Source organism: Copadichromis virginalis, linkage group LG22, assembly GCF_057382275.1.
Source record: "Copadichromis virginalis isolate Kocher_CV1m ecotype Utaka linkage group LG22, C_Virginalis_male_GT1.1, whole genome shotgun sequence".
Classification (NCBI taxonomy): Eukaryota; Metazoa; Chordata; class Actinopteri; order Cichliformes; family Cichlidae; genus Copadichromis; species Copadichromis virginalis.
Window position 1 is genome coordinate 25,496,074 of NC_140638.1, and position 20,172 is coordinate 25,516,245.

A 20,172-nucleotide genomic window follows, 5' to 3' on the forward strand; every position below is an offset into this window, starting at 1 on the left:
TTATAATATTATGCAAGTGGCATTAGTATAAACTTTTAAGGGAACAATACATATTTTTGGAAATGTATGTAATTAAGGTAAACAGTTCAAACACTCTCGTGCAGGCATCTCATTATTTGCAACTTATGCTAATTAGCATGCTAATTAGCATGCCAAAGCTAGCTCTAACAAAATCCGAGTGTCGCTGGCAATTCTTTAAAAACGTTTCTTCCTTGGATTAAGCGTTTTATAGCCTTCATTAGTTCGGTTGTATTAAACTATATGAGATGCTGTGCGAAAGAAGCACATTAACAATATAAGTTACACAATAGTGATGGGACTTCCGGCTCTTTTTACAGATCCGGCTCTTTCGGTTCGGATCACTAAAAAGAGCCGGCTCTTTCGGCTCTTCAGGTTGTTTTGTTGCTTTAATTAATTTATTATTAACAATAATATAAAATTATGCACAAAAGGAATTACTAACGTAAAAAAAGTGGTTTTATTTATATATGTTTATATATAAATATATGCGGTGGCCCCTAGAGACAAAACACGTACAAACTCCAAAACACATTTCTAGCATGAACTGAACTTCCAAAGCAGAGCTACTAGATCACTTAAATTACACAATTGAAAGAATGTGTGTATTGTTTGTGTATTTATACACAGGCACTCATATATATTCAAATAATTTAAAAAAAAGTTCATTTACCTGTTACTACCACACACCAAATCTGGTCGTTGGTACTTGCTGGCTTGTGTAGCCACAAGATAACAAAGGCTCAACACTGCGCCCAGCATCCTGGAGCACTTCTGTTGTCTTTTGTACGTGTTTTGAGTTTTTATGTGCTTCTGAGTTTTTATATGCTTCTGAGTTTTTACGTGCTTCGGAGTTTGTACGTGTTTTTACGTGTTTTGGAGTTTTTACGTGTTTTGGAGTTTTTACGTGTTTTGGAGTTTGTACATGCTTCAGAGTTCATACGTGATTTGAAGTTTGTATGTGCTTTGTCTCTAGGGGCCACCGTAAATATACTTTTATTTATTCACTCCACATAAAATGTAATAAATAAATCACATAATACAAAAATCAACTATTCACATTTCAAGTTTTAACTATTTACATTTTCAGCTTTTTTCCTTTCACAAATTTAAAGTGAAAAGAACACAAAACACTGCAAACCACAACACAATTAAATATAAATTATAATATGAAAACAAAAAGAACATGCATATTCTCTGTCATATGGGCCTGCATGAATAAACTTTCTGAATCCTTTATCATCTGCAACCGAAAATAGTTGTGGATGATTACTATACCTTTCTAATGTTGTTGTCCCTGCCTCTCTTTCTCTCTCTCTGGCTCTGTTCCTGTGCTACTGAGTGTAACTACCGCCCCTCCCCCCTCTGCCCAGCGTAAAGCACAAGGCTCGCTTGCAGAGTGAAGCGGAAAAAAAGTGCGAGAGAGAGGCTGAGAGAAAGAAAAAAACAAAACAAAACACGTGACGGCTTGCGATAAGGAGCCGGCTCGCGTCGTTCACGTCAAAGAACCGGCTCTAAGAGCCATTTCGTTCGCGAACGACCCATCACTATTACACAAAGCCAAGAAGGTGACGTAGCCAACCTGAGTACAGAGGTTAAAATCATGATGTTACCTTCAATACAGTTGGAAAAAACAAATACGAAGCGCTGAAAATGCCAACTCCAAAGAATTAAATAACCCCAAGAATTAAATGAGCGGAGGGATAGCTGAACTCTAACTTATTATGAAATGTACAGCATTCTAATTAAGCAGCATGTCGTTATTATGTTAGGCAGCTATTTTTATTTTCCGTCCGAATGTACTTGAACGCAGCACCACAGACCGTAGTTTTTCAACAGGTTCGTAAGCTCGGGAGGAGACCCTCACTGCAGGCTACACAATGCGAAGGATGGCGGAGGAGCTACAACCTGCCAAGGAGCAGAGGTGAGTTGTTTTCGTTTCTTTCTTTCTTCCTTTCTTCTTCACGTTGGACATGCTAGTTGTTTTTGTCGTTTTGTTTCTTCTCAGCGTGAATGCTGTTCATTTGTGTGACAACAAACACAACTTTGTTCTCTTCGTGTGAACCCGCATTAGTGTATTCACAGGTAGATTAAAAAAAATAGATCCACCCACACTAAACCTATAGGAAAACGGTGTCGTGTAAATATACAGGCCACCCGCTTGCTGGCAAACGTCCAAAGTGAAAAGTTTTCGAGCCCGAATCTTCCTGTTAATTCTGGCTGCTGTGTGAGTGACTTCCTATACAAAACTTTATTGTAGAAAAAATACTTTAAATCTTAGGGTGACCAAACGTTTTGCACTTGTTGAGTTGTAAAACCCTATATGACTTATTTTTTTATTTTTTTATTTCACCATTCATTAACCGCACAGAGAAGGCATGTTAAATATGTCAAAGTTTTCTTTAAGCAAACAGTATTATTAAAGTTCTTCATGACTCGGCCAAGTGTCCTCTGTTTTTGAAATCAAAATATGGTCACCCTATCTTATCGGCGTCTGCCTTTGTCCTCCAAATGTTAAAATCGTGCTGATTTACAGTGCATTTGACCGTAAGTGACCCAAAATACACAGAACAAAGACATGTTTGGGCTTCTTTCTGGACATTGATTGCATGTTGTTGTCAAGTACTGCATACCAGCAGCACTGATTACAAAAATATCATATAGCCAAAGGTCAGTTTATTGTTGGGTTTGCACGTGCTTTATGTGTCTTTCATGCATGTTTTTGTGTATCCTTTCTGTCTGAGTCACAGTTCCTGGATATCAAGTTGGCTTCCCTCCTGGTGTCCCACCTCTCCTTCTCAACTAAAAGATGCCGAGGAAAAAATCCTCAAGAGTGAGTGTGTCTGATGTAGCTGTTTCCGATCTGTAGTTTATGTGTTTCATAAAGTCAGAGTTAAAACAGTTTCTCTATCCCTGCCCTATAATCTTTTCTGTCTGCCGCAGCTGTGAAGCGGCCTTTCTCCAGGCAGCATGTTCGGATATCGAGTGGCAACTACCTGTGGACCTTAGCTTTCTCCACGCAGCAGCAGCAGTCAGCAGCCCCGTGTGTCCCACAGCCCCCAACCCCGCCCACCACTCCTTTGGTTCTGCTGCACGGCTTCGGAGGTGGTGTCGCCCTCTGGGCTCTTAACCTGGATTCTCTCTCCAGCAGTGGACCGGTCTACGCTCTAGACCTGCTGGGCTTTGGCAGGAGCAGCCGTCCCCAGTTCAGCACCGACCCCAGGGAGGCCGAGGATCAGTTTGTGGCATCCCTGGAGGAGTGGAGGGAGAAGGTGGGGCTTCAGGAGATGGTGCTGCTGGGACACAACCTCGGAGGATACCTGTCTGCAGCCTACACGCTGAAATACCCACACAGGTGCTTTGTGTCTGTGTGAGAGTGTGTGTGAGAGGACACAGTTCCAGGTGGTTTTCTAGTTTAGCCATCTCTTTTTTTTTTTTCTTTTTTTTTTTTTTTGCACCACTTGCCAAATAAACTACAAGCCCATATATAAAAAAAGAAGTAAATGTGTGGAGTTTTAATTGAATTTCTACATTTTAGTTTGTACATTTGATCAGGTAACTGCATGTGTGTGTATGCAGGGTAAAGCATCTGCTGCTGGTGGAGCCGTGGGGATTCCCAGCACGCCCAGAGAACCCCAACCACAACTCCATCCCAATGTGGATCAGAGCAATTGGCGCCGTCATGAGCCCCTTCAACCCTCTGGCCGGTCTCAGACTGGCTGGACCTCTAGGTTAGCACACACAAACACACATTGAACACACACTGAACAAACACATATTTGTTTCTCTTACGCATCTGTGTATTTTGAATGTTTTCAACTTCTAAGTGACAAATTATTATCAGCAGCGATGGGGGTTGGCTTAAAATGTCCCAGTTATCTAAACCATGCCATACCACTGTTCTTGCATCATTTCAAAATTAATCCCCCAGGAAAGAAAATAATTCCTATAAAAACGATACGCTTTTAAAAAAATACAGTAAGTATTTTAAATACTTCCATCCACCATGCACTTCCATCTTTATGCTTACATAAGCTCAGGTCTATTGGTAGAAGGCTACGGAGGTATTGCCAGATGTTCATTTTGCTAGCAGTGTTTTCCAATTCTCGCAAGGAATTCTGAGACGGTTCCAGGCCAGATGAGATGTATAGTCTTAACTTTCGAGTTCTGGGTCTATCCCAGTGTCTTCTGGCTGGGAACGACCCGAAAAAAAGGAATTTGCACAGGAGGCATCGTAATTTAAATACACATATACCTTCTTTTACAAGAAGCCCCACCCACCTGCTGTTATATATTTGTAAATATTCTGTCTGTGTGGGGCAGCCAATCAGAAGATAGCTGGGCTAAAGAGAGAGGATGGATGAACTCTGATCAAAATGACATAAATATAGATTACTTTGAACTGTGAATAATGCAGTAATTACTCTGGAAAAGTCAAAGCAAAAAGTATGAGGATAAAATTGGCAGTAACGCCACCTTAAATGCCTTTAATTAATTCTATGGCAACACCCCCACCCCCCCCCCCCCCCCCCCCCCCCCACCCCAGCTTCTTCTGAGTCGGGGGAGCACCAAACATCAAACGTCTGCTTGAGGTGCCATTGTTCTATTCAAAGGTCTGAACTGTAACTAAATCTCCTTCTTTTCTTGTGCGTCTCTTAGGCCCGATGCTCGTCCAGACCATCAGGTCAGACTTCAAGCAGAAATACTCCTCTGTGTTCAGTGACTACACTGTGTGTGACTACATCTATCATCTGAATGCCCAGACTCCGAGGTGACGAACATTTTAAACCATCCGTGCACAAATATGTCCATTCTCAGAAGATCTTAGGAGCTTGTGCATTTTTCTTTTCTATTTTTTCATTTCAGTGGCGAGACAGCCTTTAAGAACATGACCGTTCCCTACGGCTGGGCTAAGAGGCCCATGCTAGACAGGATCGGCCAGATCCAGGTTGAAATTCCTATTTCTTTCGTTTATGGATCCCGGTCCAGTATTGACAGCCACTCTGGATATGCATTCAAGAAAACCAGGCCAGATGTGGAAATCCGAGTAGGTTCTCTATTTTACATTTTGCACCTTTAACTTTGTCAGTACAAGGTTCAAAATACATTTTAAGCAAGATTTTAAGCATTTTTTTGTGCCTAAATCTGCCTGAATGTATGTCAAGTTACTTTTATTTGCCTTGTGGAACGGTGGCACCTTTATCTCAAAACTATTTCGCATCCACTGTGTGTGCGCTTGTCAGGTGATCAGAGGAGCGGGCCATTATGTTTTCGCAGACCAGCCTGAGGACTTCAACCAGACGGTGCTTCAGATTCTCGCCAGGACGGAGGAGAAAGGGGAAGGAACAGAGCAGTGAGAAAACACACAGGAGAGCCAGAGAAGTGTTATACTGTAAGACTCTTCATCAGTGCTGGATTGAGGATTCCTCATTATCTGTCTAATACTCCATGAGGCCCGGCGTCTGAAGTCAGACGGTGCCACAGGTTTATTTATCCTGCCTCAAGCACATACAACAATTTTGTAAATAATTGTGAAATGCAGCCAGTGTTGCATTTGTTGCTAAATGTTTTTGAGATTGTGGGAAGAGGAGCTGGGTCTAACATTTTTCCTAGAACTTGTTGGGAAACTCTTATCAAAAAAATGAAGAAATGTCATCTCAAGGGAATTAGTTGTTTTCTGTATGGATCTAGACAAAGTAAACAGACTGTTCCTTTTCTGACCCCTCACCCGCTCTGTGAGAGATATGAGGGAGAAGTAAGTGGGGCAAAGGGCTGGATGGGATTTTTAGGAAACCTTTTCACTTCTAAGAAGAGCCGCTGTGACTGTGTGGGAAGTGACCAGCAGGTGGCAGCACAGTAACAGCGTGCGTGCATCAGCGCCTCTCTGTTTTGCACACTCGTGCCAGCGAATCCCACACAAAGTAACCTCACATGCATATTGAGTTGAGCGACCTACTCAGGAGACCTGGACAGTGATGCTCTAAGAGCAGTACGTCGCTCGGCTTGCTGCTAAGTCACAACTGCAGTGACAGAATAGGGTCAGAGATGAGTGCTGGACTAAAAATAGGACTTCTGTTCAAAGACCCATCAGCATGAAGGAAACATGTTACTGTGAGACATTAAATTTGTGAATGTGTGAGTGTGCAAAAATACTATTATCTGTCCTTTTGTTTGCTCTTTTTCCGGTCGTATTGTACACTCCATTTAAATCCATTTTTAACCCTGTTTATTGTATAACTCAGTAAATTGGAGAAATTCAAGCTTCATCTTCTTTTGTAATTTTCTGCATCAAAATACACACTACACAATTCAAAACACACACATCAGCCGCAACATTAAAACCACTGACAGGCGCAGTGAACAGCACTGATTATTTCAGTTTGCCTGGAAACCTTAGGTCCTGGCATATATTTGGATGTTACATGCACAACCTGCCAAAACACTGCTACAGACCCAGCTATGGCAAAGAGATATTCTCCCCAGCAGGAAAATACACCCTGCTGCACCTTAAGAAGTATTCAGGAAATGCACTGAGAAACAGCACAAAGTAAAATAAAATTGCACTGAGCTAAATTGAGGGATTTTATTTATCAACTTGCTTTATATTGAAACATACAGATCCTACAGTGTAAGGAAGGGAAGAAGATTTCCATTTTAAGATGGGAGAGTGAAAGAAGAGAAGAAAAAATACAAATTATGAGAGAGAAAAGTCATCATTTTGATAGGCAGACGATGGGATACCATATAAATTCACCGAGAGTGGAGTTCAAGTGCTTAGTGCATCATGGGAAGTCCCCAGGAAGCCTGAGTCTACAGGGAGTGCAGAATTATTAGGCAAATGAGTATTTTGTCCACATCATCCTCTTCATGCATGTTGTCTTACTCCAAGCTGTATAGGCTCGAAAGCCTACTACCAATTAAGCATATTAGGTGATGTGCATCTCTGTAATGAGAAGGGGTGTGGTCTAATGACATCAACACCCTATATCAGGTGTGCATAATTATTAGGCAACGTCCTTTCCTTTGGCAAAATGGGTCAAAAGAAGGACTTGACAGGCTCAGAAAAGTCAAAAATAGTGAGATATCTTGCAGAGGGATGCAGCAGTCTCAAAATTGCAAAGCTTCTGAAGCGTGATCATCGAACAATCAAGCGTTTCATTCAAAATAGTCAACAGGGTCGCAAGAAGCGTGTGGAAAAACCAAGGCACAAAATAACTGCCCATGAACTGAGAAAAGTCAAGCGTGCAGCTGCCAAGATGCCACTTGCCACCAGTTTGGCCATATTTCAGAGCTGCAACATCACTGGAGTGCCCAAAAGCACAAGGTGTGCAATACTCAGAGACACGGCCAAGGTAAGAAAGGCTGAAAGACGACCACCACTGAACAAGACACACAAGCTGAAACGTCAAGACTGGGCCAAGAAATATCTCAAGACTGATTTTTCTAAGGTTTTATGGACTGATGAAATGAGAGTGAGTCTTGATGGGCCAGATGGATGGGCCCGTGGCTGGATTGGTAAAGGGCAGAGAGCTCCAGTCTGACTCAGACACCAGCAAGGTGGAGGTGGAGTACTGGTTTGGGCTGGTATCATCAAAGATGAGCTTGTGGGGCCTTTTCGGGTTGAGGATGGAGTCAAGCTCAACTCCCAGTCCTACTGCCAGTTTCTGGAAGACACCTTCTTCAAGCAGTGGTACAGGAAGAAGTCTGCATCCTTCAAGAAAAACATGATTTTCATGCAGGACAATGCTCCATCACACGCGTCCAAGTACTCCACAGCGTGGCTGGCAAGAAAGGGTATAAAAGAAGAAAAACTAATGACATGGCCACCTTGTTCACCTGATCTGAACCCCATTGAGAACCTGTGGTCCATCATCAAATGTGAGATTTACAAGGAGGGAAAACAGTACACCTCTCTGAACAGTGTCTGGGAGGCTGTGGTTGCTGCTGCGCGCAATGTTGATGGTGAACAGATCAAAACACTGACAGAATCCATGGATGGCAGGCTTTTGAGTGTCCTTGCAAAGAAAGGTGGCTATATTGGTCGCTGATTTGTTTTTGTTTTGTTTTTGAATGTCAGAAATGTATATTTGTGAATGTGGAGATGTTATATTGGTTTCACTGGTAAAAATAAATAAATGAAATGGGTATATATTTGTTTTTTGTTAAGTTGCCTAATAATCATGCACAGTAATAGTCACCTGCACACACAGATATCCCCCTAAAATAGCTAAAACTAAAAACAAACTAAAAAAAAGTACTTCCAAAAACATTCAGCTTTGATATTAATGAGTTTTTTGGGTTCATTGAGAACATGGTTGTTGTTCAATAATAAAATTATTCCTCAGAAATACAACTTGCCTAATAATTCTGCACTCCCTGTATACAAGCATGATTAATCATTCAGTTTTATTTATATAGCTATAAGTCACAACAGCAGTCACCTCAGGCTGCTTTATATTGTAAGGTAAAGACCCTACAATAATACAGAGAAAGCCCTATGAGTAAGCACTTGGCAACAGTGGAAAGGAAAAACTCCCTTTTAACAGGAAGAAACCAGCAGCAGAACCAGGCTCAAGGAGGAGCAGCCACCTGCCACCACCAGTTATTTTCAATTAATATGGTTCTGTGAGATCTTTAAGATATAATGATGTCTGGTTATTCAAGACTTTTTATAGAAGGAGAAAGTCCTTGTTAGGACTCATCACTCTTCAGGGAGCTTTTTGGACGACCTGATAACAAGGAAGTACACATCGAATTTAGAAGTAAGAAATGCATTGACTAGTTTTCCGCATCACTAATTTGGGTGATATTTTATCAGATGGAAAAGGCGGCTTCATAAAGGCTTGTTTAACACTGAAATTAAAGGACAAAGAATCAAGATGTCCCCCAAACTCCACAGATCTTATTAAGCATAAGCAACGTTGTGCAAAGATGATTCACGGAGGCGCCATCTACCACCCCACAGAGGTCTGGTGTCCGTGCCCTGATGAGTCAGGGTTGTTTTGGTGACCCCGTATCTTTGATTAGAAGCTAAATATAAAGTATAGCCTGAGTTTTGTTTACAAGAAAACTTTAATGCTGTAGCGGCATGCTGAAGATGAAAGTTGGCACTTTCACCTTCAGCATGGGAAAGGGAAGAAGATTTCCCTGCTCAGTAACTTCACTAGACTGAGCAGGAGATTATTTGAATGTTATTTCTGAGCTTTGAGCACCGTGGCCTTTACCGATGTAACCCCTCTGTTAGCTCTGCCCGTCTCCATCATTACTAAGACATCAACCCGAACTGTCTCCTGGCAACAGGGTAGCCACAGAGACGGAGTCGTTTAGATTGTGGACCTGCAGGAAGCGATGCTGTGGTTGGACGGGGTGATTATGGGTTGTTTGTTTTTCTTGAAGACGTCGGATGGCTCATCATCAAAGAAGCGAGGACCGTTCAGCAGGGGCTCCACGTGCACTGCTTTTTTTTTGAGGACACACACACACACCATGAGCACAGACCACTGTCCTCACTTGCTTAATAGACCTGGAGGCTTACTCATCGTGTCTCTGTCTCTCTCTGTCACCCACTCAGTCACATGGACATGAAATCATTTCATTACAAAAAAGGGAAACAAGTGAGAGAAGTGACAGGAGCTTTCATACTGGGTTTGGATATAATTGAAAGCCTGAGGGCCTGAAATAACTGCACATAAAAGGTGTGCGCCTACAGAAGTGCACACTGTGCCACTGCTGCCGCCAGCCATCGGCTCTCGGTGTCGCTTTAATCAGCAGAAACACACACAGGCTGGAGCTGCCAAAGCATCAGGAAAATTGCTGTTTCATTTATTTACAAGACTGCAGTAATGTTGCATATTATTCTGACTATTTCCGGGTCGCACAGCTGTAAGTTTGCTCAATGCTCGAACACTTTTCTGCATACATTTCTTTTTTTTTTATGTGCAGTTAATCCATCAGACAGTTTTCCAGGAGTCCAAAACATCTGCTTAGCTAAATGCATCAATCACCACTTTGACAGACAATTAAGTTAATTTTTCATGTGGCAATCAAACAATGTAATTAGATGCATGCATCATTCACAGGCAGCTCCACTCCCCTCCGAACAATCCGAACAATAATAGTTAGCCCATCGGTGACTGATGATATTTACAGTCCGGGCGTTTATTTTTAGCCACAGAAGTAGCAGCCAGACAGACATTTGCACAACAGAAAAGATTGTGCGGAGTGAAATCAGTGTAGAATAAAAAAAGGTAATATCTTCCTTCCTTTCTTTCTATCTGGCTGTCTAGGGAGTTGAAATATCAAAGATCTGAAGAGTGCTCTGATTTTTTCCCCAGAACTCCATAATGTTCTCAGCCTTTATGCAGCGAGAGCACTTCACAGCACATCGCGGCTCTCACGTTACATGGAAAGCGCCAGAGCTTAATGATCTCAGCACTTAAATTCTGACTGAGCGCTTCAGGGAAGACTAACAGAGCCAGAGCCCCGAGTTTGCCATCTGGATGGTTGTTCTCTGCACGCGTGTGGCACAAAAGCTGGTGATGTGATGACTTCTCTTCATCTCGCAGAAGGACTGAATAGAATCCAAAGAGGCATTAAAACTTTTTATATTAAGGATCATCAGCAGTGACATCACTGGGACTGCTGCTGAAGTAGCAGTGCTACTGATTCATAAAATCCTGTAGAGGTGGTAATTTATCTCTCTTCACCGAAACTATTGATCCTGCAGAACTAAATTTGGACTCAGAGCTACTTCCTGTCACCAAGCAGATTTCCACACCCGTCCCAGCTGCTGGTTTACTTTGATTTCAAAGCACAGCTAAGCTTTCTTTACCCACCCTGATAAATAACAGCAAATCACATACTTCAGAGGGCTATACACTGGTCACCGTTTGCTTTCTTGGGTACATCTTGCTACAGTTAACAGGTTGGACTCTCTTTTTAGCTCAAGAACAGATTCAACAAGGTGCTGGAAACATTTCTTAAATATTTAGGTCCATGTTGAAATGGTAGCATCAAGTCAAAGGTAATGTGTCTAAGGATTGAGATCTGGTGACTGTGGAGGCCTTTAAGTACAGTGAAGTCACTGTCATGTTCAGTAAACCAGTGTGAGATGATCTGAGCTTTCAGACATGGTGTGTTATCCTGCTGGAAACAGCCATTAGAACATGGTCAGCCACAATACTTGGGTAGGCTGTGGTTTATAAACGATGCTTAGCTGATACTAAAGGGCCCACAGTGTGCCAATAAAATATCCCCCACACCATTACACCACCATTAACAGCCTGAACCTTTGATGTGGGGTGGGATGGCTTCATGATTTCAAGTGATTTACTTCAAATGCTGACCCTACTTTTTAAATGTGGCCGCAGAACTCGAGACTCGTCAGACCAGTCAGTGCTTTTCCAATCTTCTGTTGTCCAATTTTGGTGAACCAGTGCGAAATGTGGCCTCAGATTCCTGTTCTTAGCTGACAGGAGAGGAAGGCTGCACACCTTGAAGTTATTTGAGTTACTGCTGCTTTCCAATCAGCTTGAAGCAGTCTGTCCATTCTCCTCACCTCTGACATCCACAAGGTATTTTCACTGCTGCTCACTGGATATTTTCTGCAGTAGATCAGCAGTTATTGAAATACTCAGACCGACCCATCAGCCATCAACAACAAAACTATGTTCAAAGTCTTCTTTCTTTCCCTTTCTGATGTTCAGTTTGATGTTTAGCAATGACAATGTCAGTTTTATTTATATACATTTCATCAAACTCAATGTGTTTAACACAGAAGATAAAAACCTATGCAGGTGTACAGTGTCCTTAGGCAGTGAAAAGGGCAAAATAAAACTTTGAAAAGTAGTAAAATAGAAGTTAACATAAACACTCATAATATTGAGTGTAAGCCTGTGAAATCAAAACTGGTTTTTGGAGTCATCTTGACCATGTCTACATGTCTAAATTGCTGGCATGCTGACATTGGCTTTAGATATTAGATAACAGGTATGGCTAACACAGTGGGAAGTAAACGTATATACACTTTAAAATGCCCTTGACTTGCATAAGGGGACTGATCATGCCCAATTCCAGTTCCATATTTTTATACTTTGACTCTAGTGGAGTATTTTTTCCCGATACCTGGTTCAAACAAGCTTTCTTCTGATTGGCAGCAGGTGGGTGGGGCCTCTGGGCTCAGGTTTAATCCATGTTTATTATGAACATCGACCATTGCAACCGCAAAGCCATTTAACCTTTACATACTGTTTGGGTCAAATGTGTCCATTTATGACATTGGATTGCTGTAACAATAACAAATCTTTTTGCTGTTCCAGCTCTTCCAGGTCAAATTTCATCCATGTCAGTGTGTGATTCATTTGTCCTGGATTTTATTCACAATTACAGGTCAAAACGAGAAAAACTGTGATTTTAGTAAAACTTGAAACTGTGAAACTGCATGTGTCATGTCTGTGATATGCTCTATTGGACAGTAGTGACACAGTTCAGGGGAACTTTTGACACTGTCGTGTGAACTGCCTGTGTTCCCGCCCCATGTGCCCAGGTTCCCATGGAGACAGGCACTTGATGGTCTTTGAAGGATCATGGAGAAATCTCAAAACACAGGAAGAGTAAAACAGCACACTAGCGATCATGTATGGTGAACATGAGGAAAAGCAGTTCTGTGGAGGTCAGAAGATGCCACGGTCGAGAGGCAGATGAACTGTTTAAACCTTGACTTGTAAAAAGCTATTTGAGAGGCCACTAAGACTAAAAAACACTATATGAATGCAAATATATTTAAAAACGTAATCTATTTACACTGAGCCAACTGAGATTAAAACACATATTTAAAGAGGAGTCGGGAAAGTCATGAGATTATAATGAGGGTGGAAAACACATGTGAAAATCCCACACATGCTAGGTTTCCTACCACTGCTCAGAAAGCAGACTATTTAAACATTGTAAATCAACCTATAGTTCAAACTTTGGCATAGATTTTGACCGGAGCTACACTGTGAAGGCATGAATAGTATAGTATGTAAGGGTTTATAGTGCACTTGTCAACTGATGCAAGAAAAGTTTCAATCTCTTTAATGCAATTTTACTTTAAATTAATGCTTTGATGAAGAAACAGTTTTGAACTCTTCTATATTTTTTTAGTTTTAGCGATCATTTCACCATCTTTCAGTCACACTGCTCTCGTTTGTCTCTTCACTGTCCACAGACACTCTGTCTTCAATAAAGATCTAAAAGCAAGTCAACAACTACAACAAATGGCAGGGTTATCATTTATCATTTAGGGCATGCCTTGGAGTTGGTAATTTTTCAATTACCAGTTGCATGCAGCGTCCTCCGGTGTTTCTCAATCAGATCAGCCTTTAAATGGCACATCCACTTGCAAAGCAGCAATGGTCAAAATGCAGAACTTGAGGCCTCAAATGAGTCCACAACCAACAGGTAACCCTGAGTGGCTACAGCCGTCACAGTCTATGAATTTGCTTCCAAACATCATACCTAAAAATAAAGTTTTATATTTTTAAAAATAGCTTGATTCTTAGCACGAGCTGCACTCTCTGGTGCACATGAGACTTTATATATCTGTTTTATGCACAGCTTAGTTCTCACCATGACTAATAAATTGGCCTGGGTTTGTAAAATGAGTGGAGTTCTACTTTAAAACTGAACAATGAGTGTTTATCATTCCCCTGCAGGTTCTTTATACCATGTGTGAAAACAGACCACAGGCTACTATTGTTAATTATGTTCAGACACAAAGGGCTTTCTTGCCAGAATTTCTGCCTTCGGGTTGAGAATTCTCTGTGGGTTTGGGTAACATCCAACAGGCCTTTGTCATAGTTAAGATCAATTAAAACAGCTTTCATAACCAACAGGATGTGGCTCTAGTGGAGGTCTGCCATCCCCACTGATGTCCTTGCAAGCAGTAACATCTGCATCGTCAACCCAACTCTAAGCATCTTTGGACTGCTCTTCCAACACTTAGAGCCTTATCTCTGCTTCCAATGTAGCTTCCCCCACATAAATTTCCTGGATCCTGTTAGCGCCTCTGTTTCTTGCTCATAAAATTTGAGTTTCACAGGTTTATTTGTTGTTAAATTGCGAGAATGCCTGTGGCACCTTCTGTGTAATATCTGTGATAGGTTTTCTTTCTCAGTAGCGATTTCCTCCCGTTTCCCCTTTTCCATGCTGTCACAGCTAATGAAATTTGCCTTTAATTGATTCAGATTGAATTTTCCCCTCTCGCTCTCCCTCCTGCCTGTCCTGCCTGGCAGTCCTTGAATTTGCATGGTTGACATGAGCAAACAAAACTGCTAAACTATGAATACACTTATCAAATGAACACACACAAACACGATTGCGTGGTTAGTTTTGTGACGACATTAACTGTATAAGACTGTAAAATTATGTCATGTAAGACATTCTCTAGCCCAAACCTTTGGCTTAACTCTAACCTAAATCCCACTGCTCAGTGCTGTAGAAAACTGAAACTGGTCCCCACAAAGATAGCTGAGCAAGTATACACACACACATATACACAGACACAAACACATCACTCTCAATGTCAGATAAAAAAAGATGGCAAAACAGCGTGTGTGTACTCAGAGATTAACTGCTATGTGTGTGTGTGTGTGTGTGTGTGTGTGTGTGTGTGTGTGTGTGCTGCTGGTTGGGAATAGTCACAAAGAAATTAAGTTTCAAAATAACAGAGGAGTGCAGTGTCTCAGCAGGCTGCACTTAGCCTAAGAGGTGTCCGTCTGGCTCACAGAAATTGTGTGCTGCGTTGTGCGTCTGTGCATGTGTGTGTACTGAGGGACTTTGTTTCTTGCAGCAGTTTTATCAGCCGCTCCGCTGACAGCTCGGTGGCAGGAGTTCAGCCTCACCATTCAGCTCCTCTGACAGTCAGATTAAATGTTGCGCTGACAGATACAGCTTTCAGTCTGCAGCTTAAGCCGCACAGAGACCGTACATCGTAAAAACACACGGCCACACCCATACCGAACGACTCGTTTAGTAATCAATTGACTGCTGTGTTTTGTTGTTGCTTTGAATCAAGACTTTACACACTTAGCTACATAATTGTTTTGTTCAAAATCACATTCAACAAAGGGCAGACTTTCAGCTTAAATTCAATGTGTTTAACAAAACATTTACATTATGATGGACATACTGTTTAGCCATTTTCATACACAGTCCTCCAGAGACACAAAATAATTTGATAAGCTAACATACGTAAGGATTTTTAAAATAATATTTAGATGAAAACCCTTTGCTGGCAATGACTCCCTGAAGTGTAGATCTAACAGACGTCACCAAATGTCTGGGTTTTACTCTTTGAGATGCTCTTCCAGGCCTTTATTCGACCCCTCTTTATTTGCTGCTTGTTTGGGGGTCTCTCTGCTTTCGGGTTTGTATTTAATAACTGAAAAGGATGTGCTGTTGGATTGAGATTGACTTGGCCATTGAAGAACATCCCAATTCTTTGCCTTGAGAATCTCTTTAGTTGTTTTTGCAGTGCAGGCTTCTTGCTCTCGAGTATAACCAGTGGTTTGTACCTTGCTGTGAATGACCTCACTCCTAACATACTCCTATGTCCTAGAAAGTGTTCTTGAATTGGTTTGATGTTGTGAAGTTGCTTTTCTTCTCCATGGAAATGATTCTGTCACCATGCCCTTTCGTTAAGTCATTCTGGCCTTTTGATGTTGCTTTGTGGCCATTCTTTTTGAGATTGTGCCAGATTGCTGATTTGGCCTCTACTAAGGTTTTTACTCTTTTTCTGATGGGTTTATTTTGGTTTTTCAGTCTCATTTGCACTCAAATGTCTTTCAGCTTCATAAGTGAAATGAAGGTAAAAAACTATAAAATAAAAAATCAACTTCAGGTATTATGTCTGGTCCCGCTGTCATGAAATAAAAAAGGAACAAGCCTCAGCTGGCTGTGAAACTGCTCTTTGGTGAATTGTCCAATTACTTTGAGCCTCTGAAAATGGAGACTGCGTACAGTAACTGTAAATTCCTAAATTGTTAATGCAAAAATATTTGTAAAACCTCCTTAATTAAACCCGAAAGTGTGCATTTCAGACACTTCTTGAGTGATCACATGTGCAGAAAGCTAACAAGAGAGTGTAGAAACAAACATACGAAGGTGTGAATGAGCTGTTGGCTGTGTCAGCTTGTGTGATGTATTACACCACTCAAACTACAGTTCATGTTAGAAGTGCAATGATGTATTTTTAATACTAATGAAACAATAAGCTGGAAGCGCCTCGATGTATTGCACCCCAGATGTGGAGGCAGTTATAACACCCCAGCAGTTATAGACCCACATCTGATGGTTATAAATTCAATAATTACTCCCTTTTAGCTCTGTATTGTTGAGAAATATCTGTCTCTTTAGTAGCTGCATGCTCCACTAAGTTAACACTGTTCACAAGCTGGTGGCTAACTGAGTTTGACTGCTGTTTAGTGCTGGGCAGGTAAAGTACAGTTGGCGCTTAGAGTGCTTGCTGCAGCCAAGAAATGACACTGTGAGCTGTGAAAGAAATGTGCTACAAAAAAAAAAAAGGGGGGGGGGGGGGGTATTCTGGCAATGCTGTTCATCATTAGGAGCAGACCCTTTCAGTCTTTTTTCCATTCTAAATGTTTAGCATTTCAGCTTCAAGGATGGGGAATACTCTCATTACAAAGAGTCACAGGTTATCACCAGATAATCTATCTGCTGCGGTTAGTGTAGATAGTTCCTCTCAGCAAGTCAGCCTGGCTGATCCCCGATATACTCTTGAAAAACTCATTCAAGTTTGGCCTCTACATCATGATTATCATATTCTAGATGTTTAGTGATTTCAGTATATTAAAACAAACTAGTGAAGGAACTAATAGAGTTTGAATATACAGAAAGATATTGAGAGAAATCAGATGGCAGTGACGTCTCTCACTGCTGAGAACGATGTGGGTGGATGATAGGAATGAATCCGGCACGTGCCTCGGTGCACACGTGACATCCTCACTCTGGCACACTCTCCTCGTCGATCCATTCACTCTTTTAAAAAAAAAACCCGTATGACATTTTTGTCACCTGCTCATTTGCGTGTACGTTGTCCTACATGGCTGCTGTGGCAGCTTGTTCGTGTGTCACTGTTGCTGTGCTTGGCATCACTGCGTGAGTGTATGAGTGTCTGTGTGTCTGAGCCTGTGGGTCGCACGGGTTCATCGACCCGAAAGCTCATCTGGTCTGATCTGATTTCCTCACAGCTGGCTGATGTGGAACAGTAGCCCAGATGTTGCAGAGATTACAACTCCCTGCTGTGTTTGTGGAGGGGTTGTGGCCGTTCAGGAAAATAAACACAATGGGACAATTTTTAGCGCACACAGGCCTACTCTGATGAATCAAGCCTCTTCCACAGAGACAGAACTCCCTGTTCTTTCTGTTTCTAGACATCGGATAACAAGCACAAAACATGTCGCATCAATTGTGCACGTCCTATGGTGTGGCACTTTAGGCTATATCACCTACCTTGGAGAAATTATGTGTGAAAAGTGGAACACGTGCTAAAACTGAACGATTAAACCACAGTCGACTTGGTTTGGCAGCTTTGGAGGCAAAAGTCATAAAAACAAGTACTACGTGAAGCACAGCGCTGGCCAAACAGTGCATTCACCATTGATTTTTATCGCATCTTTTGACCTTAATTAGCAAACAACATGGCTGCATAGTAGTTATTTAATACTTACTGTATTGTAAAAGATGAGCACAAAGCCGAAATGGAAGTGTCTAAAATCTCCAAAAGTTGATTCTGTTCATCTGGACGTAGCGCTTTGTGGGAGAAACGTTTCGTCACTCATCCAAGTGACTTCTTCAGTCTCAGCTCAGGGAGGTCAGCTCCTTAATCGTAATTATTCAAATTCTCATGACCATTGATCAACAACCACTGACCAAAACCCACTGATCAAAGACCACTGATCAATGGCCATGAGTACCATTCACAGAGAGTTGGGGAATGGCTGCAATCACAGCATTGTAAGATGGCGAAAGATGTACCCTTAGGCCCCCTCCTCAATTCAGAGATGGTCTTTCCCTTTTCACGTAAATGGCCTCCTTGACTCCGTGCTCAAACCAGCGTTCCTCCCTGTCCAGGATGTGTACATCCTCATCCTTGAAAGAGTGTCCACTGGCCTGTAGGTGTAAATAGACTGCAGAGTCCTGGCCTGACGAGGTAGCTCTTCTGTGTTGTGCCATCCGCTTTGCCAGAGGTTGTTTGGTTTCCCTGATGTATAAATCCTGGCAATCCTCCTGGCACTTAACAGCGTACACTATGTTACTCTGTTTGTGTCGGGGACCCGATCCTTGGGGTGGACCAATTTTTGGCGCAGCGTGTTTTGGGGTTTAAAAGCCACAGAGACCCGGTGTTTAGAAAAAATGCGTCTCAACTGCTCCGATACTCCTGACACATACGGGATCACTACAGGTTTTCGCTTAGGCAGCAGTTGTCCTTCTCTGCTGGATCGGCTGGAGCTTTCTTTAGGTGCCTTTCCCGCTTTGACAAAAGTCCAGCTGGGAAACCACATTTACTCAGGGCTTTCTTGATGTGATGTTCTTCTGCTTCTATGTCTGTGGGGATGGTGTTCGCTCTGTGTTGTAGCATCCTGATGACACCCAGTTTGTGCTCCAGTGGATGATGAGAGTCAAACCTTAGATACTGATGTGTATGTGTAGGTTTACGGTACATGTCAGCTTTTAGATGTCCCCCATTCCTGATGGAAATCTCACAGTCTAAGAAGGCCAACTTGCCATTTTTCATATCCTCCCTGGTGAACGTGATGTGTTGGTCCACCGAGTTAATGTGATCCGTGAAATGTGGAACGTCCTGAGACCTGATTTTCACCCAGGTGTCATCCACATATCTGAACCAATGGCTTGGTGGTGTTCCAGGGTAGGATAGCAAAGCCCTCTTTTCTACTTCTTCCATGTACAAATTGGCCACAATGGGTGAAACTGGGGAGCCCATGGCACACCCATGTTTCTGCCTGTAGAACTGACCCTTGTATGTGAAGTAGGTGGAATGAAGACAATGTTATAGGTGACAGAGTTGATCAACTCTGTCACCTATAACATCTCCAAGTTTCTGGCTTCAATCCTCAACCCGCTGGTGGGCAGCTCTGAAAACCACATCCAGAACACCCTGGATTTTGTTGAGAAGGTGAGAGATGTCATTATGGAGGCAGATGTAACCATGGTCTCGTACGACGTTACATCTCTCTTCACTTGCATCCCAGTCACGGAAGCGTTGGAGGTAGTCCATAAGAGATTACAGGATGACACCAACCTCAGCAACAGGACCACTCTCAGCATCGACCAAGTGTGTTTGCTTTTGGAACTGTGTCTTCATTCCACCTACTTCACATAGGGAGTGTTCGCCCAGGGCGGCAAACAGGCTAGGACCGCCTCTGCTCCCAGCCCATTGTTCCTTCAGTGGGCTGGTTTCAGTCATTATGCAAATGTACTGTTTATAAGATTGGGGAAACCTGCAGTCAGCTGAGACTGAAGAAGTCACTTGGATGAGTGATGAAACGTTTCTCCCACAAAACGCTACGTCCAGATGAACAGAATCAACTTTTGGAGATTTACTTTCCTGGATGATTGAGAATGCATCAAGAAGTGTCTAAAATATTCATTCTTCTGATGACCAGCAGAGGTCGCCAATTCTTATAATAAAAAAAAGAAGCAACGCTGTACAGAAGCATGAACTGTATCTAAAAGATGGAGATCAGTCATTGGCTTTTTCAGTCTGCATTTTTGAAGCATCAGTCTTATCATTCTGGCTGGGGGCATGTTTATTTCTGGGACCCAGAAATGACCATATTTGGACAAAGGGTGGCCGAAATAAGTTATCACCTAGGGCTAGTGAGCTTTCCTAAAAAACAAAATATTCATAAAAAATATGCAATAATTTGACTGACTGAAACCCAGACTTCCTGGACGGGCTATACCACCTATACCACAAAGCTAGCCATGTAATTTGTCAGATAATTTCGTTTAAAATGCCCCATGGCAGAGAGATCCAAGTGAGTGACTGAAATAAAACAAATAAATAAAATGTCATATTTAATCCATGTAACTTTATGGCTCATCAGTAGCCAAGCCTTTATACCAGGCAGT

At 42.1% G+C, this 20,172-nt stretch overlaps 1 protein-coding gene across 1 annotated transcript; it reads left to right on the plus strand.

Annotated features, from left to right (window-relative positions):
* Window positions 1-1,699: 1,699 nt before the first annotated feature.
* Window positions 1,700-5,959, plus strand: abhd5b (abhydrolase domain containing 5, lysophosphatidic acid acyltransferase b). Its single transcript, XM_085446441.1, has 7 exons — window positions 1,700-1,942; window positions 2,769-2,851; window positions 2,962-3,373; window positions 3,598-3,749; window positions 4,678-4,789; window positions 4,885-5,065; window positions 5,262-5,959. Exons 1-7 carry the CDS (start codon window positions 1,899-1,901, stop codon window positions 5,373-5,375), a joined length of 1,098 nt encoding a protein of 365 aa, XP_085302567.1. The 5' UTR covers window positions 1,700-1,898; the 3' UTR covers window positions 5,376-5,959.
* The last annotated feature ends 14,213 nt before the right edge of the window (window positions 5,960-20,172 follow it).